General features: G+C 54.3%; 8 protein-coding genes across 8 annotated transcripts; 3 read left to right on the forward strand and 5 right to left on the reverse strand.

Moving 5' to 3' along the window:
* Nucleotides 1-491: 491 nt before the first annotated feature.
* Nucleotides 492-3593, forward strand: UMAG_06066 (uncharacterized protein; the record flags this gene model as incomplete). Its single annotated transcript, XM_011394125.1, has 1 exon — nucleotides 492-3593. One exon carries the CDS (start codon nucleotides 492-494, stop codon nucleotides 3591-3593), a length of 3102 nt encoding a protein of 1033 aa, XP_011392427.1.
* A 251-nt stretch (nucleotides 3594-3844) lies between these two features.
* On the reverse strand, nucleotides 3845-5542 carry UMAG_06067 (putative chaperonin containing TCP-1 complex subunit CCT3; the record flags this gene model as incomplete). The annotated part of the gene is made up of 1 exon (XM_011394126.1): nucleotides 3845-5542. One exon carries the CDS (start codon nucleotides 5540-5542, stop codon nucleotides 3845-3847), a length of 1698 nt encoding a protein of 565 aa, XP_011392428.1.
* Nucleotides 5543-7279: 1737 nt separating this feature from the next.
* On the forward strand, nucleotides 7280-9091 carry UMAG_06068 (uncharacterized protein; the record flags this gene model as incomplete). The annotated part of the gene is made up of 1 exon (XM_011394127.1): nucleotides 7280-9091. One exon carries the CDS (start codon nucleotides 7280-7282, stop codon nucleotides 9089-9091), a length of 1812 nt encoding a protein of 603 aa, XP_011392429.1.
* Nucleotides 9092-9473: 382 nt separating this feature from the next.
* On the forward strand, nucleotides 9474-11246 carry UMAG_06069 (rRNA (cytosine-C5-)-methyltransferase RCM1; the record flags this gene model as incomplete). Its single annotated transcript, XM_011394128.1, has 1 exon — nucleotides 9474-11246. One exon carries the CDS (start codon nucleotides 9474-9476, stop codon nucleotides 11244-11246), a length of 1773 nt encoding a protein of 590 aa, XP_011392430.1.
* A 244-nt stretch (nucleotides 11247-11490) lies between these two features.
* UMAG_06070 (putative inorganic diphosphatase IPP1) lies at nucleotides 11491-12477 on the reverse strand (the record flags this gene model as incomplete). Its single annotated transcript, XM_011394129.1, has 1 exon — nucleotides 11491-12477. The coding sequence occupies one exon, from the start codon at nucleotides 12475-12477 to the stop codon at nucleotides 11491-11493; it is 987 nt and encodes a 328-aa protein (XP_011392431.1).
* A 690-nt stretch (nucleotides 12478-13167) lies between these two features.
* Nucleotides 13168-14997, reverse strand: UMAG_06071 (uncharacterized protein; the record flags this gene model as incomplete). The annotated part of the gene is made up of 1 exon (XM_011394130.1): nucleotides 13168-14997. The coding sequence occupies one exon, from the start codon at nucleotides 14995-14997 to the stop codon at nucleotides 13168-13170; it is 1830 nt and encodes a 609-aa protein (XP_011392432.1).
* A 1140-nt stretch (nucleotides 14998-16137) lies between these two features.
* Nucleotides 16138-17286, reverse strand: UMAG_06072 (uncharacterized protein; the record flags this gene model as incomplete). The annotated part of the gene is made up of 1 exon (XM_011394131.1): nucleotides 16138-17286. The coding sequence occupies one exon, from the start codon at nucleotides 17284-17286 to the stop codon at nucleotides 16138-16140; it is 1149 nt and encodes a 382-aa protein (XP_011392433.1).
* A 758-nt stretch (nucleotides 17287-18044) lies between these two features.
* UMAG_06073 (uncharacterized protein) lies at nucleotides 18045-19157 on the reverse strand (the record flags this gene model as incomplete). The annotated part of the gene is made up of 1 exon (XM_011394132.1): nucleotides 18045-19157. One exon carries the CDS (start codon nucleotides 19155-19157, stop codon nucleotides 18045-18047), a length of 1113 nt encoding a protein of 370 aa, XP_011392434.1.
* Nucleotides 19158-19832: the final 675 nt, after the last annotated feature.

Genomic DNA, 19832 nt, shown 5'->3' on the forward strand with positions numbered 1-19832 from the left:
GAGAGAGAGAGAGAGAGAGAGAGAGAGAGAGAGAGAGAGAGAGAGTACAGGTGAGGCAGAGGCGCCGCCTCGCTTGTGCGCTGTTCTATCACGGAATGCGGTGTAGCGACTGTCCACTTTCAAACCTGCAGTGTGAATCGCGAATGACGCTCAATGCCGAAATTGTCTGGTCCTCCATCTCATTTATTTTAGTACATACCTCTTCGTCCTTCACCATCTAGCTTCCACACTCTCTTTCCCTCCGTCAAATCCCTACGTCTACCACTCATCTCTGAGCGCTCTCAAATCTCTTAGCAAGCAGCAAGATCGCCTTTAGCTTGCCTACACTACGTCTCTTACATGCTACTGCTGTCTACCGTGTCCCCTGTTTCGTCCCACTGCACAATCTATATACGCTACTTAAGTCCTCTGCAACTGTGCCAGCCCATTTCGATACCTAGAAAGGCGAACTTCTGCACATAGACTCAACGCCGCGCTAGCGTTCAATCAAAATGCCCATATGTGGATCCTCACACATCCGGGACGAGGCGACAGAGAAGGCGCATCGCTCCGCCGGCACCCAAGTCGGTCCCTTCCAAGATGCGAGGCCACAATCCTCTCAACCCACCATTACTTCCGCAGTCGCTGCTGATCCCGCCCTCGCTCCCTCGGCTGCCGCAAAGCATCTCTTTCCTGTCCCCTCGGCTGCAAAACGAGGCGTCCTTCGTTTCAAGATCAAAGAGCAGCTCGAAGAAGGCAGAGGCAAACATTGGGTGTGGGACAAGGGTGCCGTCCATCATAGCAACCGCGAGCCAGATGATCAAGAGCTCGAACTTGTCCGTCTCAAATACGGATACAAACCAACCGATCAAGGCGGGCCATCTCGACTCTACCTCATGATCCTGGCCGATTGTCTCCTTCCGCTTCCCCGCAACCCCATGTCTGGTGTTGTCTCGCCCCCTCTTCTTGCTACCACTGGCATCGCTCCTCTTTCCATCTTTTCCACCGGCCCAGATATTATCGGTCACTACTATGATTGCATCGTCGCTGCACGCAGGGAGGTCATTCTCCTCACAAACTACTGGCAGGGCGGCAAGAATGTCGATCGCATTGCCGACGCGCTTCGAGAGCTCAACAGGCGCGTTCAGCAACGACGCAAACGTCAAGCGCTGGATGCTCGAAGCAATGGCCAGTCCACTTCCGCCGCCAATCCATCTCACACTCCCCAGCAAGAAAAAGCAGCCAAACAGCAAGCCGATTTACTCCATCAACAAGGCGCACCTGGCTCCATCTCACGTACAGAGAAGGATCACGACGGATTCACGCATGATGACCAAGACATTGAGCTCGGTCCACCCACCGCTGAAGAACGTGTCGTCGTCAAACTCATGTGGGACCGTGGTCCTCAAACCTTGGCCGATCTCTTCCGTCTGCGCAAACCCGTTCCACCAAGTATGTGGAAGGCCAACGGCCTCCCTACAGAGAACGAAATTCCCAACCTCACCATGGAGATTCTCAACTATCACCGCCCCTTGATGGGTACCTTCCACGCAAAGCTGCTCATCGTCGATCGTCAGGTCGCTCTCATCAACTCGAACAACATCCAGGATCGTCCCAACGTCGAAGCCTGCGTTCGACTCGAGGGCGACATTGTCAACTCGGTCTACGACCACGCGCTCATCAGCTGGGGCAATCCACTTCAACCTCCTCTTCCCTGTCTCACCGCTCCTGCCCCCGTCGCGCCTTCACCGGCCGCCTTTATGACGGGTAGCCAGAGCACTCTTCCCTCACTCACCGTCGAGAAGCTTAAGCAGCTCGCACTCAACGTCAGGCAACGTTTGCACGACGAGGACACCGCCACCGAAGTCGAAAAGGAAAGAAGCATGCAGAGCCCCATGTCCTTCCACTTTGGTGACGTCGTCGACCAGGTTATGCGTCGCGACAGCCTCGGCGCTACCAAGGGCGCTGCACCCGCGATTCGTTTTCCAACGAACGATCAGCACGTTGACGGCGAGAAAGCCGCTCGCAATGCTGGTGCTCTGTGGGCTCAAAAGGTGCTGGGCGAGCGCTTCAGCCACTTTCAGAGCAGTACTTCGAACAAAGCCGACAAATCAGACACGGAGCCACTACCTCACGACAAAGCAGGGCCCACTCAGCCCCCACATCACAAGAAAAACTTTGCCGACATGGTCGAAGCGCTCATGAAAAAAGAAGGCCACAAGCCACCTGCATGGGCCGAGGGGGCCCTCGAGGTGTTCGGTCTCGGTCAGAGTAGCTCCAAGAATGTGGCCGAGGCTGTGAGACGCAATCCTCGACCAAAGGCGGCATTGGCCTCTGGTGTCAATGTGCCCACGGCGGTAGCAGAGGAAGACCACGGCGAGCAGCTCGATTGGCGTGGATCCATCGAAGTGGAAGAGGAGAGTCTCGATGGTGCTCGTAGCCATACAGCCATCGACGACGGCTCGACGAGTCCGAAGCCGGCCCTCAGCAGTGTTGGCAGTGATGAGGCCGCACCTGCCGTCAGCAAGGACCTTGCCGCTGCTGAGGATGAGGCAGTTGGCAAAACGACACAGCCATCCTCCGAGGATAGCGCAATCAGTGCTGCTCCTGCGATCAGCGATGGCGTTTTGCAGACCAGGCAGGAGGCTATTACTGAATCTTCGACAGCCAAGGAGAAGGAGGAAGTGCCGGGTTCGATTGGCTATCGACGAGTGCACCGTCGCACACTTTCACAAATCTCGAAATCGTCAGCGGCCGAGCGGTTGAGTGCAATCACCAAGTCGCTCGATTTTGCCAACAACTCGAAGGTGCAAGGCGAGATCAAAGCCGAGCAGCTGTCGGACGAAAAGCTATCTGCACTCAACGACGTGCTGGATTTCCAGCCTTATGTCTTTCACAAGCCGCACGAGCCGGTGCCTATGGCACTGGTGAATCGACGACCGCACGGTACGCCTGGTCACAGTGACATTCGCAACCCACAAGATGCTGCGTGGCTCGCCGGTTTCCGATATGCCAAGAAGCACGTGTTCATCCAGTCGCCGACGCTCAATGCCTCTCCTATCAAAGCTGCTGTGCTCGCAGCAGTGCGCAGGCACGTCACCGTCGAGCTGTGGCTCGATCTAGGCTTCAACGACAAGTCGGAATCCATGCCTTTCCAGGGCGGCACCAACGAGCAAGTGGTCACTGGCTTTTACCGCCAGCTGCGTCGCGAGGGTAAGGGCGACGAAAAGTACCTCGAGGTGTACTGGTACACGGGCAAAGATATGACGCGCCCGCTCAACGCTGTCAGGAAGCAGCGCAACTGCCACGTCAAATTTGCAGCGTTTGATGGCCAGGTGGCGGTGTTGGGCAGTGGCAATCAGGACACGCAGAGCTGGTTCCATTCGCAAGAGATCAATGTCATGGTGGACTCGAAGCAGATTGTCGACGAGTGGATGGCGGCACTCACGCGTAATCAGAGCACCAAGCTGTACGGCATGGTCGATCAGAGGGACGGCATTTGGAGGGGGAGGGATGGCCAGGAGCTCGTCGATACTGGCAAGGACCAGGGCAAGGAGAAGGCCACAGCCACTCCACCGGCATCCACCACCCCACCCGCCACACTCAAGGCTTGATGCTTGTCAGCTACACCTTGTTCTCGTTCATCCCATTGCACATTCTTTTTTTTTTTGTACGTTTCACGTTTTTGCACTTTCTTTTCAGGCAGAACCTTGGTTGATTTTGCAACTCAGCTCGGCAGTACGGTTTTGCACGCGACTGATGAGAGGGTGGTGGGAATGAAGTTGGCAGTCACAAGGAACGAGTGTGGCGTGATGAGAGTTGGGCAAAATGGGGGTTGTGTTGGTGTGGACCAAGTGGTCAAAGATTACATCTGGGGCATGTCGGGGGCGGCGTCTTCGGGGATGCCGGCGTCGGGAGCTTGGACGCCTGGAGCAGCGCCGCCTCCGGGCTGTCTTGCCCTCTTGGCGGAAACGACATCGTCGACTCTGAGCAGCAACGAGGCTGACTCGATCGCGGTCTTGAGCGTCTGAATTTTCACGGCGGCCGATTCGTACAAGCCGTACTCTTTCATCTCTACCACCTTGCCCGTTTCGCCATCGACGCCGTACGAGTGCTGGCCGTTTGCGTGCTTGGCGCGCAGCGTGGTGAGTGTCTTGATCGCGTTACCACCGCAGTTCTGAATAAGCGTACGTGGAATCACCTCCATAGCATCCGAAACCGCACGGATGGGCCCCACCTCAACGCCTTCGAGCTCCTTGGCATACTCGGACAGCCCATACGCAATCGCCATCTCGGTAGCTCCTCCTCCGGGTGCCAACAGTGGATTGAACACCACATTACGCGCCACAGCCATCGCATCAGCCAAGTTGCGATCGATCTCGTTCAAAATGTCCTTGCTCGGCCCACGCAGCAGGATTGTACACGCCTTGGGCTCCTTGCACTCTTCCAAAAAGGTAAAGTACTCGTCGCCGAGCTTTTCAATGTGGAAGAGCCCACATCGAGTCCCCACATCCGCATCGCGCAGATCATCGACCCTGTTGACAATCGTAGCGCCCGTAGCACGAGCGATACGGTTGTTGTCCGTCTTGCGCACGCGTCGAATGCACGTGATGTTAGCTTTGAGCAGGTAGTGTTGCGCCAGATCGGAAACACCCTTCTCGGTAAAGACGAGATCCGGTTGAAACTCGATAATCTTTTCGCACATGGCTTGGATCTGCTGCTCTTCGATCTCGAGGATCTTGTTCCAGTCTTCCTCGCGTGTGATTTCAATGTTGGTCTGCGATTCGCCCTTTTTGTACTCAAGCGGGCAGTCGAGCAGAATGATTCGTGGATTCTCGATGCGTCTCCTCATCTTGGGATGCGTGACATCCTTGTTGAGCATGACACCGTCCAGAACTCGGCAATCTTCGATAGTTCCGCCGGGCACCTTTTCAACACGAGCGTAGCGCTTGATATCGACCGTTTTGCTAGGATCGCTGCTCGCCGAAGAGCCAGCGGTGGAGTCGACCATGGCTACGGTGCGGACGGCTTTGAGCGCGAGCTTGCACATCTGCTCGGACCATCTCGAGACAAACTTAGTGCCGATGGAAGTCTTGATGAGCGCAAGCATATCCTTGTCGTTGGTGACATCGACAGGCACAGAGATCTCCTCTACGATTTCGAGTGCTCTTGCGAGCGCCTTTTTGAATGCCGAGATGATGACGACGGGATGGATACTTCGTTCGAGCTGAGGCAAGGATTGCGCGAGAATCTCACCAGCCAGAATGATGACACTGGTGGTGCCGTCACCTACCTCTTCATCCTGGGTGCGGCTGAGCTCGATCATGGACTTGGCAGCGGGGTGAGCGACCTCAACTTCACGCAGGATGGCGTTGCCGTCGTTGGTGAGCAAGATACCGCCCATGGGATCGAGGATCATTTTGAGCATGGCCTTGGGACCGAGACAGGTTCGAATAACATCGGCGACGGTCTTGGCAGCGGTAATGTTGGAAATCTGAGCTTTACGTCCGGTCTGTCGCTCTGGACCGGTGTTCATGACGAACACGGGTTGCTGTCCCGACATGATGGCGACGTGGTGAAATCGGTGGAGATGATGATCAACAGAGAGAACCTTGTTGGTGACAAAACAATGTCCCAAGCGCTGAAAATGCCGAGTTCAAGTGTGACCACGATGCGCTTCTGATGGGATGCGTAGGAGGCTAGTGTACAGAAAGAGAAGCTGAAGCTGCAATCACGAATCGTATCGTGTTGGTGGTGGAACGGTCGGGGATACTTGACGACAAACACTTTGTCGAGAGTGACACTTTTTTTCGCTTGCTCAAGCTCAGCAGCAACACCGAAGCTGCGACTCACTCACGACTGACTCTGCGCCCGCTTTTCTCAACTCAAAGCAAGCAACTCACGCTGAGAAGCACACGCGCGCCTGAAAGCAGACAGCTAAAGTAAAGCCACCTTCGTTTTTGGCCAGAACTGCGCATTCTTCCAGCTTCTTCTCAAAGTCACCGTTGTGAGTCCAAAAAGGCAAGAAAGTCGACTCAAATCGGGAGAAGTTGGGCCGATAAAAGCCCGATTAATTTACGATTTGATTCCGACTTTTCTTGGCCGAGACGAAGCAGAAGCATGGCAGCGAGCGTCATGTTGAAGACCGATCGTTTCGGTACACACTCACGTCTTGCACATGAGATGAAGCCGCAAATTAGTCTCAATTACATATGAACAACTGTGAACCGTAGCGGGAAAGTTGTAGAGCTTCTGCCTGTTCAACGTGGTCCTTTTGTCCGCCAACAAGTCTCTGTCTCGCAGCGCCAAGTTGCGGACCTTCCTGGCAGCACTTGGCAGAAGCACGCACGCATGCGCTCGAACCAGCCCAGCTTGTAACTAACTTACTGTAAGTTATATTGAATAACATTTAAATATCATTCTGAATCTCTTTTTTATAATATATTGTGATTATACCCTGAATAAGGCGTCAATCTCGCGAATGGGAGGGAGCGTGAGCCTTGAGCCATAAGCCATGAGCCGTGAGCTTGCCGTCTGAATCTGTGAATGTCAAACACGGTACACAGATTTTATTTTGCGTTGCGGCGTGCGCAGGGACAAAGTGGGTGGCTTCCCTTCGGCGCCAGGCAAAGAGCCTTTCTATCAAGGTAGGCGAGACAACCAAGAGCAGTCAGCCCAATCAAGAATGGTCGGTCAATGCACACGCACGCACTGCTCTGACGCACGCACGCACGCACACACGCACGCACGCTCTATTCACGACTTCTCCCCTCGCTCACACACATCTTCTAAGCCAAATCGTGAATAAATCAATCACAGATCCACTGCAGCCTCTGGCGCTCTTTCTCCGCTTTCCCTCTTTGTTGGCTTTGGCAATCACGAATCTGACCCACACTTGCGCTTTCTTGTTCTACATGTCACACATGTTGTGAGCGCCACCATCATCGCTTCATCACACTCGCTTTGCTCGATCGATCACGAGCTGCACATCAGTATCTCCACTTCCTAGAGAGCCCATCCGAATCCTCGATTCGCTTGCTGTCGACACTCGGCTCATTCTGGGTCGTTCACCTCTATTCACTGTTATCCGCACGATCACGCTCAAATTCGTACTTCTGTCGCTTGGTCGCTGCCCGTCTGGTCATCGTTGTCGTCGTCCGACTCCGCTTCTGTCAAAAACGGCATCGTCTCTCTTCCTCGTCTGCTTGCTGTTTCTGGCTTGTTGGTAAATTTGCCAACAGCATCTGCTTTTTTTTGATTCATTATCCATCCTCCTGGTACGCCTAGATTAACGGCAAGTATGGCCATTTTTGGTCTCAAGTCTCGTAAATCTACTCTGTCCGATTCGTCCAGCTTCACGAAACATATACCCGACTCAACCTCCCGCCATCGCCATTCGGAAGCCTCCGACGCCATCGGTGACACACCCGAATTCGGCCAATTCGCAAACAACCGTCGAAGCACCGTCAACGCTTCCGAATCTTCCTCGCCCCTTCCACGCAACTCGAACAGTATGAAAAAGTTTTTCGGTAGCACCCGAAGAAAGGGATCTCAGAGCATCGACAGCGGCTCTCCCGCGCAGTTGAACAAGAATTCGTCTGGCTCCGACTACTTTAACAATGTCGCCCCGAAACGTGCCAGTCGAACCAGCCTCAACAAGCCTGCTGTCCACCCCACCGCTGCCACTACTACGACTCCGACGATCGCGTCTACCACCGTCGTACCATCGTTGAGCGTCCCTGCCGGATCGGGTACCCCGCTGGCTGACGCTGTGAGTAGCGAAATCCCCGGTAGTCTCGCTCCGTCTCCCGCTCTGCCTACTGGTTCACGTCCGTCCGACCTTTTTGCCGGTAAAGGTGTTCAATGGAATCAGATCGATCTCACCTCTCGCGACATTTCCAAACCCACCGATGCTGCGGCTACGTCGATTGACATGCAAAAATTCCTCAAAGAGCGTCGTCAATGGATCCCCACCTTCAAAGACTCGCAAGCTGTCGAAGAAGCTTCGGTCGATCTGCCCAAGTCTCTCGACCAGTTCACCTTTGCCACTCCCGCCGAAGTCTCCAAGACCTCGACTGGCCTCAAGAGCTTGAAAGATCTAGAGGATACGCACAAGAGGAAAACTGCTCTCCTCGATGAAGCTCCCCTCGCCACCGCTACCAACGGTACCATCTTCGAAGAAGCACGCTCTAGCTCCTCGGTCTTGTCCAACAACTCTGCATCGGGTGCTGCTGCTGCTACAGTTGCTGCTGCAGGATCCAAGTCTCCGTCTCAGATGCTTCCTCCGCCTCCAGCACCACCCTCTCGCAACCAGTCGTTCCGGACATCCACGTTTGCCGCTGCGGATGACTTGACTTCCGCTCGTAAATCGGCCAGCCTCAACCGCAAGCCTGCTCCTACCCTTGGTGTCAATGGTGGCGGCGGCGGCACTGCTTCCTCGACGTCGAGCTCTCGTGACATTCCGCAGCGCAGAAGCTCGGTGCGCAAAAATCTCTCGGATCTCGCCGCAGCTTCGTCTCCCGAAAAGCCGCTCGAGCCACAAGCTTTGAATGCAAGCGCTGATCCCGCAGCGAATGACACCGGATCGTCTCATCCCGTTAGTGCAAGGGTCGATCAGATCAAAGAGCAGGCCGCAACTTCAGAGTCGCCAGTGGTAGCAAGACCAGCAACCGCTGTATCCACACGCAGCGTGGCGCCATCCGTAGAGACGTCTGGCTTCGCTACACCCATCGGTTCGCAATCGCAAAACGGCGATCATGTAGGGCCAAATCGATTGGTGCAACAAGAGCTGCCCAGCGCTCGCACATCCGTAGCCCTAGACGCTACGCAAGACTCGAACTCCACCGTAGCAGCACCAACTAGTCCGCCGCGTCCACCAAAGAACGAGCAGCGCACCCCTTCGCGACAGAGCAGCAAAGTCTCGATCAACAGCGGTGCACTTTCCAAGTCGCCCAGCACCACTTTTACCCCTGCGGTATCAGAACAGGCCAAGGACCATAATCTGGTCAACCAGCTCGCTCGAGCCGCGCCAGCCTTGCAGAACGTCCTGCCGGGAACAGGTGCAACAGGTACAACGAATGCAACGCATACTGCGGCTCGCGGCGATATCTGAGGTGGGTTGCGTGACCTGAGCAGGCTACACTGTCTTTTTTGCGTACCGAGTCTTTTGTGTTTCAATACCCAATTTATTTTATAGCACGTAGCAGCGAGATGCATGCTTGAGCGGCGGCGAGCGGGTGTGTAGAACGAGCAGTACGAGTCTGTGATGTGTGAGCGGGTCGAGAATCGCGGGTCGAGAATCGCGAATTGTGAATGTGCGGAACACGGGCGAGTGCGGGGCGAAATGTGGAGCGATTCGTGAATTTTGAAAAATTGAGAAGATTTATGAATCGCGAATAAGATATTCGTGATTGGCGAGGTGGTAGATTGATGATGTTGGTTTTGTACCATGACTTGCTCGAGATTGTAGGATTTGGGAGGACAAGAGTACAGGTATGGCGGACTTTTATGTTCGGTCGGCTCAAGCGCTTGACCAGGTGCTTGGGGATGAGTGTTCGGTGAAAGCAGCAGCTGGGGCGCATGCTGATTCGGGGCGGGTGTTGGCGATCGTGATCAACTCGTTGGCGTATCGAAGTGCACTTATGCACGCAATCGATGAGTGCCGGGTGGCGAAGCTCGAGGAACGCATTTTTACGCTTGCTGCTACTCCTGCTCGTGCTCGTGCGTCGAGTGTCAAAGACAAGAACAAGCCAGGCAAACAGCAAGGTAAGAAGGCGGCTGGCAAGTATCCTAGCAAGCAAGCACTTTTGCTGGTTCTGTGCCACGATCTGCTGTTTCAAGCGCGAGGCATTCAGGCGAGCAAGACGTGGCCACCCAAGCTCACACTCGAGCGGTATCGACCTTCGCTTCACAGCGCGTTGGTCAAACTTCAGATCCGACTCGGCAAATCGCGGATACAGGACCTGCGTTCTGGCGCGCTGTACGAGCAGATGACCGCACGCATCCCGCGATGGATTCGCATCAACCCGCTACGCGCAACTCGCGACCAAGTGTTGCAGTGGCTCTCGGACAACCGCTACACGCAGGTGGATGTGCGAGATGACGAGATCGGCGGTATCAAACAGTTTGCCGAGTCAACTCATGTTGCTGGATTGCTCGCGTTTCATCCGAAAGCTACCAGTGCTCTGCTGAAAAGCGAAATGTACCGCGAAAACTGGATCGTGATGCAAGACCTGGCGAGCTGCTTCCCGGCCTACATCCTGGATCCGCCTGCGGGCAGTAGTGTGATTGACGCTACCAGTGCTCCGGGCAACAAGACAAGCCATCTTTCTGCCATCATGCATTCCAAATCTGGCTCGACAAGAGAAAACGGCCGTATTGATGCGTTTGAACGAGACGCGGCCCGATACAAAACGCTCGTCAAACGACTCGATGCAGTGGGTGCGCTTGCATTGCCTCGGCCACAGCCAACACAGCACGGAAACGTAACTGCACACAGAAGAGACTTTCTCACAACCAACCCGGACGACTTTCCGAATGTAACGCACATGCTGCTCGATCCCAGTTGCAGCGGTAGTGGCATCGTCAACCGTCTCGACTTTCTCAAAGAAGACGATGATGTCGAACACGATCCCCTAGACGCCGATGCTCTCGATTCCGACACCACCACCAAGCTCGCCAGACGGCTTCGACAGCTCTCGGAATTCCAGCAACTCATGATTCGACATGCTTTCAAATTCCCCGCGCTGCGAAAGGTGGTGTACAGCACCTGCAGCGTGCATGCGCAAGAGAACGAGCTGGTGGTCATCAACGCACTACAGACGCATGAGGCACAAAGCCGAGGTTGGAAATTAGCACCACGCAAACACGTGATCCCAACTTGGCCGGTCAGAGGCGATACCGACGCGTGTACAGGCAAACACCATGTGGCGGAGAGTGTGATTCGGTGCATACCTGGAGGTAAAGGGGAAGGCGACAAGCCGAATGTCGAAAGCTGCAACGGCTTTTTCGTCGCCTGCTTTATTCGAGACGACCAAATCCAACATGACGAGCAAGAGACTGCTGCAAACAAGAGGCCTTTCCAGGAGCAAGATGACGTCGATGACGACGGACAGGCGGAGGACGAAGCGCAAGAGCCGCAGCAGCAGCAGCAGCAGCAGCAGCAGCAACCACAGTCAAAGAACGCCAACGCAGCCGCCAACCGAAAGAAAAAGCTACAGAAACGACGCAAGAAGCAGCGTCTTGAATTTCAACAGCAACAGTTGTAATTGAATCAAGACGTCCAGTTCCACATGCCGTGTTTTGGGCCTGTCCTCGTTGCTCGAAAAGACCACGCGTGGACATAAGCCGCCAAGAGAGACTCTAAGAGATCACACCAGACGAATCTTGATCAAGCCAACAGATGATGTAAGATTGCGATGCGACACAAATCGTGAATGCAGCTGATGCCTCTGGCTACATGCATCCAATGCAAAAATGCGACGAGCCTGGCCGCAAGCTCCAAGCCAAAGCTTAGTTGGAGGAGCTCGAGATGTAGAACCACTTGTCAATGCTAGCATCGATAGGAGCAGCCGGTTGCGGGTTGGCCTGGGGCACACTAGCCACGGCGTTGTCCTGAGCGCTGACGAAAGCCCTGGAGCCCTGGACGGCCGAGTTGGTCAAGCTGATCTCGCCGGCATCTGCCTGGCCATTGATGAGCCTCTTCCAGGCCTCGTTGCACTCGTGCACGATTTCGGTGGCGTACTTGCGGTTCTTGGCCTCGCCGGAGAAGGCAAACTGGTTCTCGGGCTTTCCATCGGGGATCTTGTAGATGCGGAACCACTCGTTGGTGGCCCGGATCAGACCGGGGAGGTGACGCTCGACGTCTTCGATGTCGTTGAGTTTGCTGGCGAGCGGGTCGTTGATGTCAATCACGATCACCTTCCAGTCGGTCTCACCCTCGTCGAGCAGAGCCATGACACCGAGTACCTTGACCTGCTTGATCTGACCCGTGTAACCGACCTGCTCGCCGATCTCGCAGACGTCGAGCGGGTCATTGTCACCCTTGGCCTTGGTGTCCGGGTGAGTGTGGTGCGGGTCCTCCCAAGTCTGAGGAAAGGCACCGTAGTTCCAGATGTAGCCCTTGTGCGGGAAGCAGTTGCGAACAAAGCGCAACTTGCCCTTCTTGGTGTCCTGCTTGAACGGGTTGAAGTTCTCCTCCTTGCTGATCTCCACCTTGGCGTTGGTCCATCGGGGGATCTCGACAATCATGTTGAGGATCGTCTTGCTCTCATCGGCGAACAGCGGCACATCGTGGAACGGCGACGCAGGCACACCGGTCTTGGTGTTCTCGAGGTAGACACGATAGTCGAGCGTGTTGGGCGCGCCAACAGCACGAGTCTTGAAGTCCTGGGCGGAAGCCATGGTGCGAATCAAAGAGATACCGTTGGACAGCTGACGTGCGGTTTGAGATAGTCTACGGATCGATGAAGTAGCACTTGCGCTAACGGGCGACGGCATATACCTAGTGCAACAAAGCGATCGCAAGAGGTCCGATTGGATGGAAGTCAAGTTGGAAGAAGCAGTGATGACCTGCAACGTGTTGGCACCCGCTTCACGCTTGTTGAGCCTGTTCAGCCAAGTTGATCTGTCGCCGCAGTCGTGAGTGTGTGTAGCACGGCACCTTTTCACGTTTGTGTGTTCTTCTTGCGAAATTCGGCGCACAGTATCGATTCACGCTGGCTTGAAGCGCTCGCTCGGCAGCCGCTCACAGTCACAAATTTCAAAGCCGGCCTCTTCCTTGTCGTGTCCAAGTCGCAGTACAATATTTTGTTGCATTCGCGATTGTCCCGTGCTCTGTTTTATAGTATCAATTTTTAATGCGCTCGTTCTTCCACCTTCTTTAAGCAATACAAATTTGTAGTTAACAGCAAGCCATGCCAAGCACAAACCTCAAAGCAAAATCATGAAATGTATACTGGTCTGCAAATTGCGACATCTCATGTCACACGCCATCAGATCGGACATCGCGTTATTATTGAAGCCGATCTATATCTGGATAACAGTCACACGTCACGAGCGGAGCCTCTCAGTCTTCTCAGTCGTCAGCAGGCTGGGACAAAAACCACCTCCCGATTCGCGAATCAATCGTATGGAAGAAACACGGTAACGACGGTGATGCACAGGTACAAGGCTTGACGTGAGAACAGCTCAGCCATACAGTTGCCAATCAAACTTGACTTGACTTCCCCAAATCTGACCACATCCCGCATACTGACCTGTCTGCAGCGCAACGTGGTCCACTGCAGACGATGACGCCGATGAAGCGGAAGCGGAAGCGGAATTCGCTCCTAGCCTCAGCACGCTTGCTGTCTGCTGATCTGCATCCACCGTGCTCCATCCCCCGTAGGTGACGGTGTTCGGGTTTCCACTCCTCACAAATGCAACCCATCGATCTTGTACCTCTTTTACTACGCTCTGTTTCGTCGCATCAGTCAGCTTGCTCGGATCAACAAAGACGAGCTGAATGTCGTCCTCGTGACATACCCTTCGGTCGGCTGAACAATAATCGTTCGCCGCGTTGGAAGGATACTGCACGCCTTGTTGAAACAGCGCCACGTATGCAGGCGTTCCGGGAGCGTAGCGTTGAGCATTGTTCCATGTGGGGCAGACGAACATACCCTGTGTGAGCACCGTTTCGAGGTTGCGGCGTAGGCCATCCTTGCTCTGCGAATAGAGCTGAACTTGTGCTGGTGAAGGATAGGCGGAAGTGTTGGAGTCGATCGCGTACTGCGATGCATTCGAGAGCGTGCTTGCGCGACCGTTGTTGAACATCTGATCCAGCAACTGTTGGCGAGTAAGCGAAATAGGATAACTGCGCAACTGTGCACGTTGCGCCTCGGCGCCCGTCGGCAGAAGCAACGAACCGACAGCCGAGCCACCTTCGTTTTCGACATTGGTAAAGATGATCGGCTTTGCCCTAGACAAAGCGTCGCTGGGATTCTCTTCGAAAGCCGTGCCGGTGAGTGAGTCGATGAAAGGACGCCACACCTCGGTCAGGGCTACGGACGGATCAATGTCTCGGCCTGCCTGCACCGCCGCCGTACTAGCGCCCAGCACATCGTTGGCCGAAATGGATCGCAGACAGTCGAGATCCGAACAGCCCGTTTGCTGCAGCGCAAAGTCGCTCACTTGTTCACTCGTTTGCGCGGTCTGCGTGCCAAAGTTGGCCGGATCCGAATGTAGAATGACTTGCTGGAAAAGCCAAGACGCCGATCGAGCGTTGAGCAGCGAGCGAATCAGGTGCGCTCCGCTACTCTGTCCAGCGAGTGTGATGCGATTCGGATCGCCACCGAAACTCGCCATGTTGTCGTGAACGAAGCGCAATGCTTGAATGGCATCACGTACACCTTGATTGCCTTGAATCTTACCATTGGAAGAGGTATCTGCTGAGCCGTCGGTAAAAGCACTAGGAGAAAAGAAGCCAAACATACCCAGACGGTATTGAATCGTCACGACAATGATGTTATTCTGGCTAGCAAGCCACGATCCGTCCAAGCCCGGTGCAGTTGAGGCTCCCGATGAGAAGCTTCCTCCATGAACCCACACGATGACCGGCAATTTTGACGTCGTACTACTCGGCCGCGACGGTCGGTAGACGTTGAGGTACAGGCAGTCTTCGCTGACATTATCAGCCGAGATCCCGTACCGCTCATCTGGCTGCTGCATGCACGCCTTCGGAAGCTGTGTAGCATCGTACACCGACGCATTGAAAGCAGTGGGTGGTTGAGGTGAGGCGAAACGCAGCTGTCCAACTGGTGGTTGTGCGTAAGGCAACGTGAAGCGCTCCGCCGAGTAGTCGAGCGAGGTACCCTGCACCGTTCCGAGCGCAAGAGTGACTCGAGGCGAATTGGCGCGAGGAGCATGCGCCGAAGCTGCGCAGGAGTTTCCAGTACAGTAAGCGACCGGAGCAGCGCCAGAGCTGTTAATGCTCGCCACCAGGCTGCAAAGCAGACAAACAATTGTGCTGAGCAGTGTCATGTTGACGCGAACAGTATGGTGGCGAAGAGAGAAAAGATGAGCCCTCAGTGAACAGCGTGCTTTCTAGACAAGATGCGGCATAGCTTGACTGTGCATCAACGGAGCTCTTATACGCTTTCGTCGAGACAGGTGCCTTTGTTGGATACAGAACGAGTCGGGCTCGAGGCGTGTAGCTGACAAGAACAAAGGAAACACGAAACGCCGTGTAGCAATCCCCACCACACGTCGGCGCGACTCTGCAACTGCCTCACCTCGCCGAGCAAGTTTTCCGACGCACAAAGAGTGACGCCGCCCCTTTCATCAGAGGTCGTGCTCATTGCCCAACACGTCTTTCCTAGCGCCCGGAGTAATGCACCACCATATGACACCCTCGTTTGCGCGTGCAGGTCCCATTCACGATTGTTATCCGCTAACTCGCTAGCTCGGCGAGCGCATGTAGCCAGTCCCACTATGAGTCCAAAGGCTCCTGCCTGCTTCGCTTTGTCTATACCATTTGACCCACTCATGCGTCATCGAGCTCTGTCAAGAAACTTGTGCCGAACGATGAAGTGCGGTTATTTGCACGAACAAAGGGACAATCACGACTCACGACTTCCACGTGGTTTGACCGAATCTGAGACTCGTGGCGGTTCAGTCGTGATTTAACTTATGATTTATTTACGAATCTTGTTAAGACCGGCTTGGCTGCGCTTCTCAATTTTTTTTATTTATTTATTTTGTTTTTTGGGTTTCCATGCAGAAAATTGACCGGTCGCTGGTTGGCCTGGACCAGGTGGAATCCGACGGATGACTGCATGGATCTGCTCAAGACAAAGGGCAATAGAGTTCAACATCCGCATCCGCGGAACCTGGGGCTTGGTGTTGCGAGATCCACAGCCCTGCATGGAATCGCTACTATGGTGACCAGCTTACGGGAACAATCACGACGGGGGCTGCAGGGTGCGCTTGGAGGGAGAAAAGAAATTCGTAACTGACGATTGCTGCACGTTCTTCTGCGTCGACAAAGGGTGGTGCAAGTGTCTCTGATTCCCAACAACAAAGACGGAGCGTCGTACATTCGGATGGAAGCGGAGAGATGTGGTCAAGGCGTCTGATAGAGGTTCAATTGGGAGGATCCGTGATTGACTCTGTTGGTCTCTTTTAAACCTCACCAAAATCACCATGACCCGTTTGCTTGGCATGCTGCACCGCCTGTTTCTCGCCTTTGAGCTTTGTTCCACACGTTTTGCACTTCAAGCTAAAGCTCGCCGTGTCCGTGTAGTATCTCCGCTTCTTAAGTTCCTGGCACAATTGCTTGGCAGCGCTGAGCACCTCATCCTCGGTTTCGTCTAAGCCAATTGCGGTCAAGTTTGGAAACACTGTCGTCTCGTCCGTCCCGTCTTGGAGAGTGAGAGCGTCGTAGTGAATACCAGAGTAGACGATGATTGCACGATTTTCGTACGCCTTGTCCTCTCCAAAACGATGCACGCTACCCGTCGCAACGTCGATCGAGTCGATCTCTACGCCAAAGTGGTGTGAGAGGATCGAGAGCTCGATAGCCCCACCCCACGTTGTCGGCGAAAGGATCTTCGAGATGTAGCTGTCGCGTGGCTGACCGAGAACAATGTCGGGGTACTTTTCGCGGTCGGATCGAATCTCGGAGGCGACGGTCTGGCGTAGGTTTTGGCAGACATCCGAACCGAGACGCTGGGTGAACACGTATCCGACCGAGTTGAACAGGCACGAGTTGTCGTCGGGTACAACTTTGAGTGTCAGCCGCGAAGAAGGAGAGGATGCAATGGCGATTGAGACGCTACCATCGGCGACACTGCCGGGCTTGGACGAGGTAGACGCGGTAGATGTGGAGGAAGCAGGCGCACGTGCGGTAAGTGCGTCCTGAAGTGTTCGTGCGCCTAGGCCGTAGGAGGTGCGCGGTCCTGTTGCTGTCGAAACGTTGGCTTTGGGCGCGCCTATAGCACCAAACGAAGTGGTTGGGTAAGACAAAGACGATGCGGAAGAACAAGCAGAAGGTTGTGGACCACAACTCGAGCTTGCACCGCTACCGCCTGCTTTTCGAGCAGCAATCACCTGCTCACCCTTCTTGATACCTATCTTTTCAGAGCTCAGCAGTACACTCTCGCTCAACTTGCTGATATGCAAACTCTTGGGTGGATATCCGATCTTGAGCTCCTGGTCCAAAGCCGCGATCCCGGATTGCTCAGCGATGTAGCTTTGTAATTCTCCCAGTGTTGTGGCATTGTCATCCACTCTGAAAGACGCGGTGCCTTGAGGATGTCGTATCCGAATCATGCTTTCACCCTGTAGGCTTGCCACTTGTACTGCTGCGTGAAAAACGGAGCTATCACCGATGGATGTCGAGCGACAGCAAAGAGGTTTCGAGTGGTACAAGCACCAAGATGCCTGCCTTGGTGTTCGTGGTTGCTTGGTGCTTTGCCGCATCTGTTCTTGTGCCAACGATCAGGCACGAGGCTCAAATCACGAATCGGCAATCGTCAATCATGTGAATCATGAATCACGAATCCGTTTGCAGTAACTAATTGTGAACACGAATCACGAATGACGCGTCGCACGTGCACGTGGCAATGCACGGCGCTCCCATTGTTACATCGATCTACCCCACAGCGGCGACTTTTTGGTCGTCCTGCTCAGCATCGCCCACGATTCGTGATTCGTGATTCTCACAACTCACGACTCACAACTAGCGAGCCGTTACAAGTTATCCGGCAGAGCTCACAAGACTCTGTGACTGACGAGCCTTGCGTATTACTGTACTGTACTGTATAGTCAGCAGGCATCCAACAGCTTTGCATTCAACTCCCGCTTTCGCGGCTGGATTCGTATCTCGATCGGTTCCAAGACACGCGGAACGGATGCAATCGTGAATGCAATGTCACGGTTTCCTGCAACAAACACGCATCACGAATCATGACATGAACCAACGCAGGGTGCTCAATCGTACCGTACTTGTCTCAAACTTGAGACGTTCGAATAGCGCTTAATCTGGAACTGGCAATGCGTAGCGTCAATTTCAACTTGGTGCTTGTTTCTTACAAGGCGGCGACGAGCAAGCTCACTGCCGATCCCTGCGTGCCCACGTTGGCGTGTCCCACTGGACCCGTCCATTGTACGCCGTAGAAGTCGGTCGCATTTCGATCGTTGCTGTACGCCGCCTCTGCCTGATGCTGAATGTAGCGCCTATACTTTGGTCGTGGCAAAACCTGGTTGAGCTTGGCAAGATTCCGAACAAAGATGCCTTTGAAAGCGTCTTGGTCCGTGTTGCAGTTTGCTGTGGCCTCGCACTTGTCGACCAGGATTCCGGAAACGCTGTTGAACTGCGCACTGTTGATGACGGCGTCAGCGATACGTTGGGCCAGATCGATATACTCTTTCTTTTGCTTGTCAGCCTTGTACAGTTCGGCTAGGCCCCCTAGGATGACACCCTGGTTGTATGACCACTGGATGCCATTGTTGTTGACGCAAGCGTCGGTGAGACCATCGTTGATGAGGCCTTGAGCGTTGATCATGCCGCTCTTGACGAACCAGGTGTACTGCTTCTTGGCCGTGCTGAGCCATTTTTTAGCCTGCTTCTTGTCCGTCAGTCTGTTGGCAAGTCCAGCGGTGAGCGACAGATACAGCTCGTTGCTGATCGCGTTCTTGTAACTGCGAGATGGAATGTCCCAGATGATACCTCCGCCACACTTGTCACTTTCAAAGCTTTGCAGATACTCTGCATCCAATAAAGCATAGTCGAGGTACTTGCAGTCTTGCGTGATGTCGAACATCCTAAGCATGGCCAGCGCATACCAGCCAGTATCGTCGGTCGAATCCGCGCGAAAGATACCACCGCCAGATGGCCACCAGGGAAGAGGCTTTTTCTGCTTATGGATCGTGTTGAGGATGTGAGCAAAGAAACGGTAGTCTTTGGTCTTGTCTGTATACTCGATCACCGAGGTCAGAGCATTCCCTGTGAGCCACCAGGACGCGGAAGTGTCAAAGCGACCATCAGTGGTGTTGTACAACGTGAAGAGCGAATGCAGCGCTGCGTTGACTCGACCAACGCTGGTGTGTGTTGCAAGTGAGCGCAGAGGATTCGCCAACGAGCTACTTGAAGACGTCAGCAGAACCCCAAGTGCGAGCGGGAACAGCTTGGACCACAACATTCTGTGCTTGAGATGGTGAGAAGCGATCAAGGTAATGAGCGCATCTTGTCTGTCAGCAACTACGAGTATAAGTAGCTTTTCGACCACGCCCGTTATCGAGCTTCAGGCTATAGCTAACCACTTGGCACGCGAGCTTGCACATGGCAGAGGCGCATCAACTGTGGATCTCTTGGATGACCGAAGCCACCGAGCTCTGTCTGTCGCCAAAGTCAGTTCGCACGCTGCAATCGCTCCGATCTCGGACATGCTTTTCGACGTTTGTATATCTGTGTTTGCAAGCTGGCGTGGCGTGTGCGGTTGTGATTTGGTTGAGTGCGGGGCAGAGACGTGCTCGCACGACCATGGTCACCTCGGATGTCATTCACGATTGCAATGCGGAGCATGGCTTCTTATCGCAAGACAGCGTCGGTCCGCAAGCGGTGCTAGCCAGTGTCGACCTCAATCTAAAACAAGGCCAAAGCCAGCGCAAGCCACTCTGCAGAAATACACTCACCTCGGCTGGTCCAGTCGTCCACGTCGGTCCGATGACCTATCACGAACAACGTTAGCTGAATTTCCTCACAAGCACAATCACGAATCACAATCACGAATACAGCTTTGAGGCGTCGTGACGGCATGTCTGAAACCTACGTTGGCTCTTACCTGAGCAACTCTTGAAGAAGCCAGACTGATTCC

Source organism: Mycosarcoma maydis, chromosome 21, assembly GCF_000328475.2.
Source record: "Mycosarcoma maydis chromosome 21, whole genome shotgun sequence".
Lineage (NCBI taxonomy): Eukaryota > Fungi > Basidiomycota > Ustilaginomycetes > Ustilaginales > Mycosarcoma > Mycosarcoma maydis.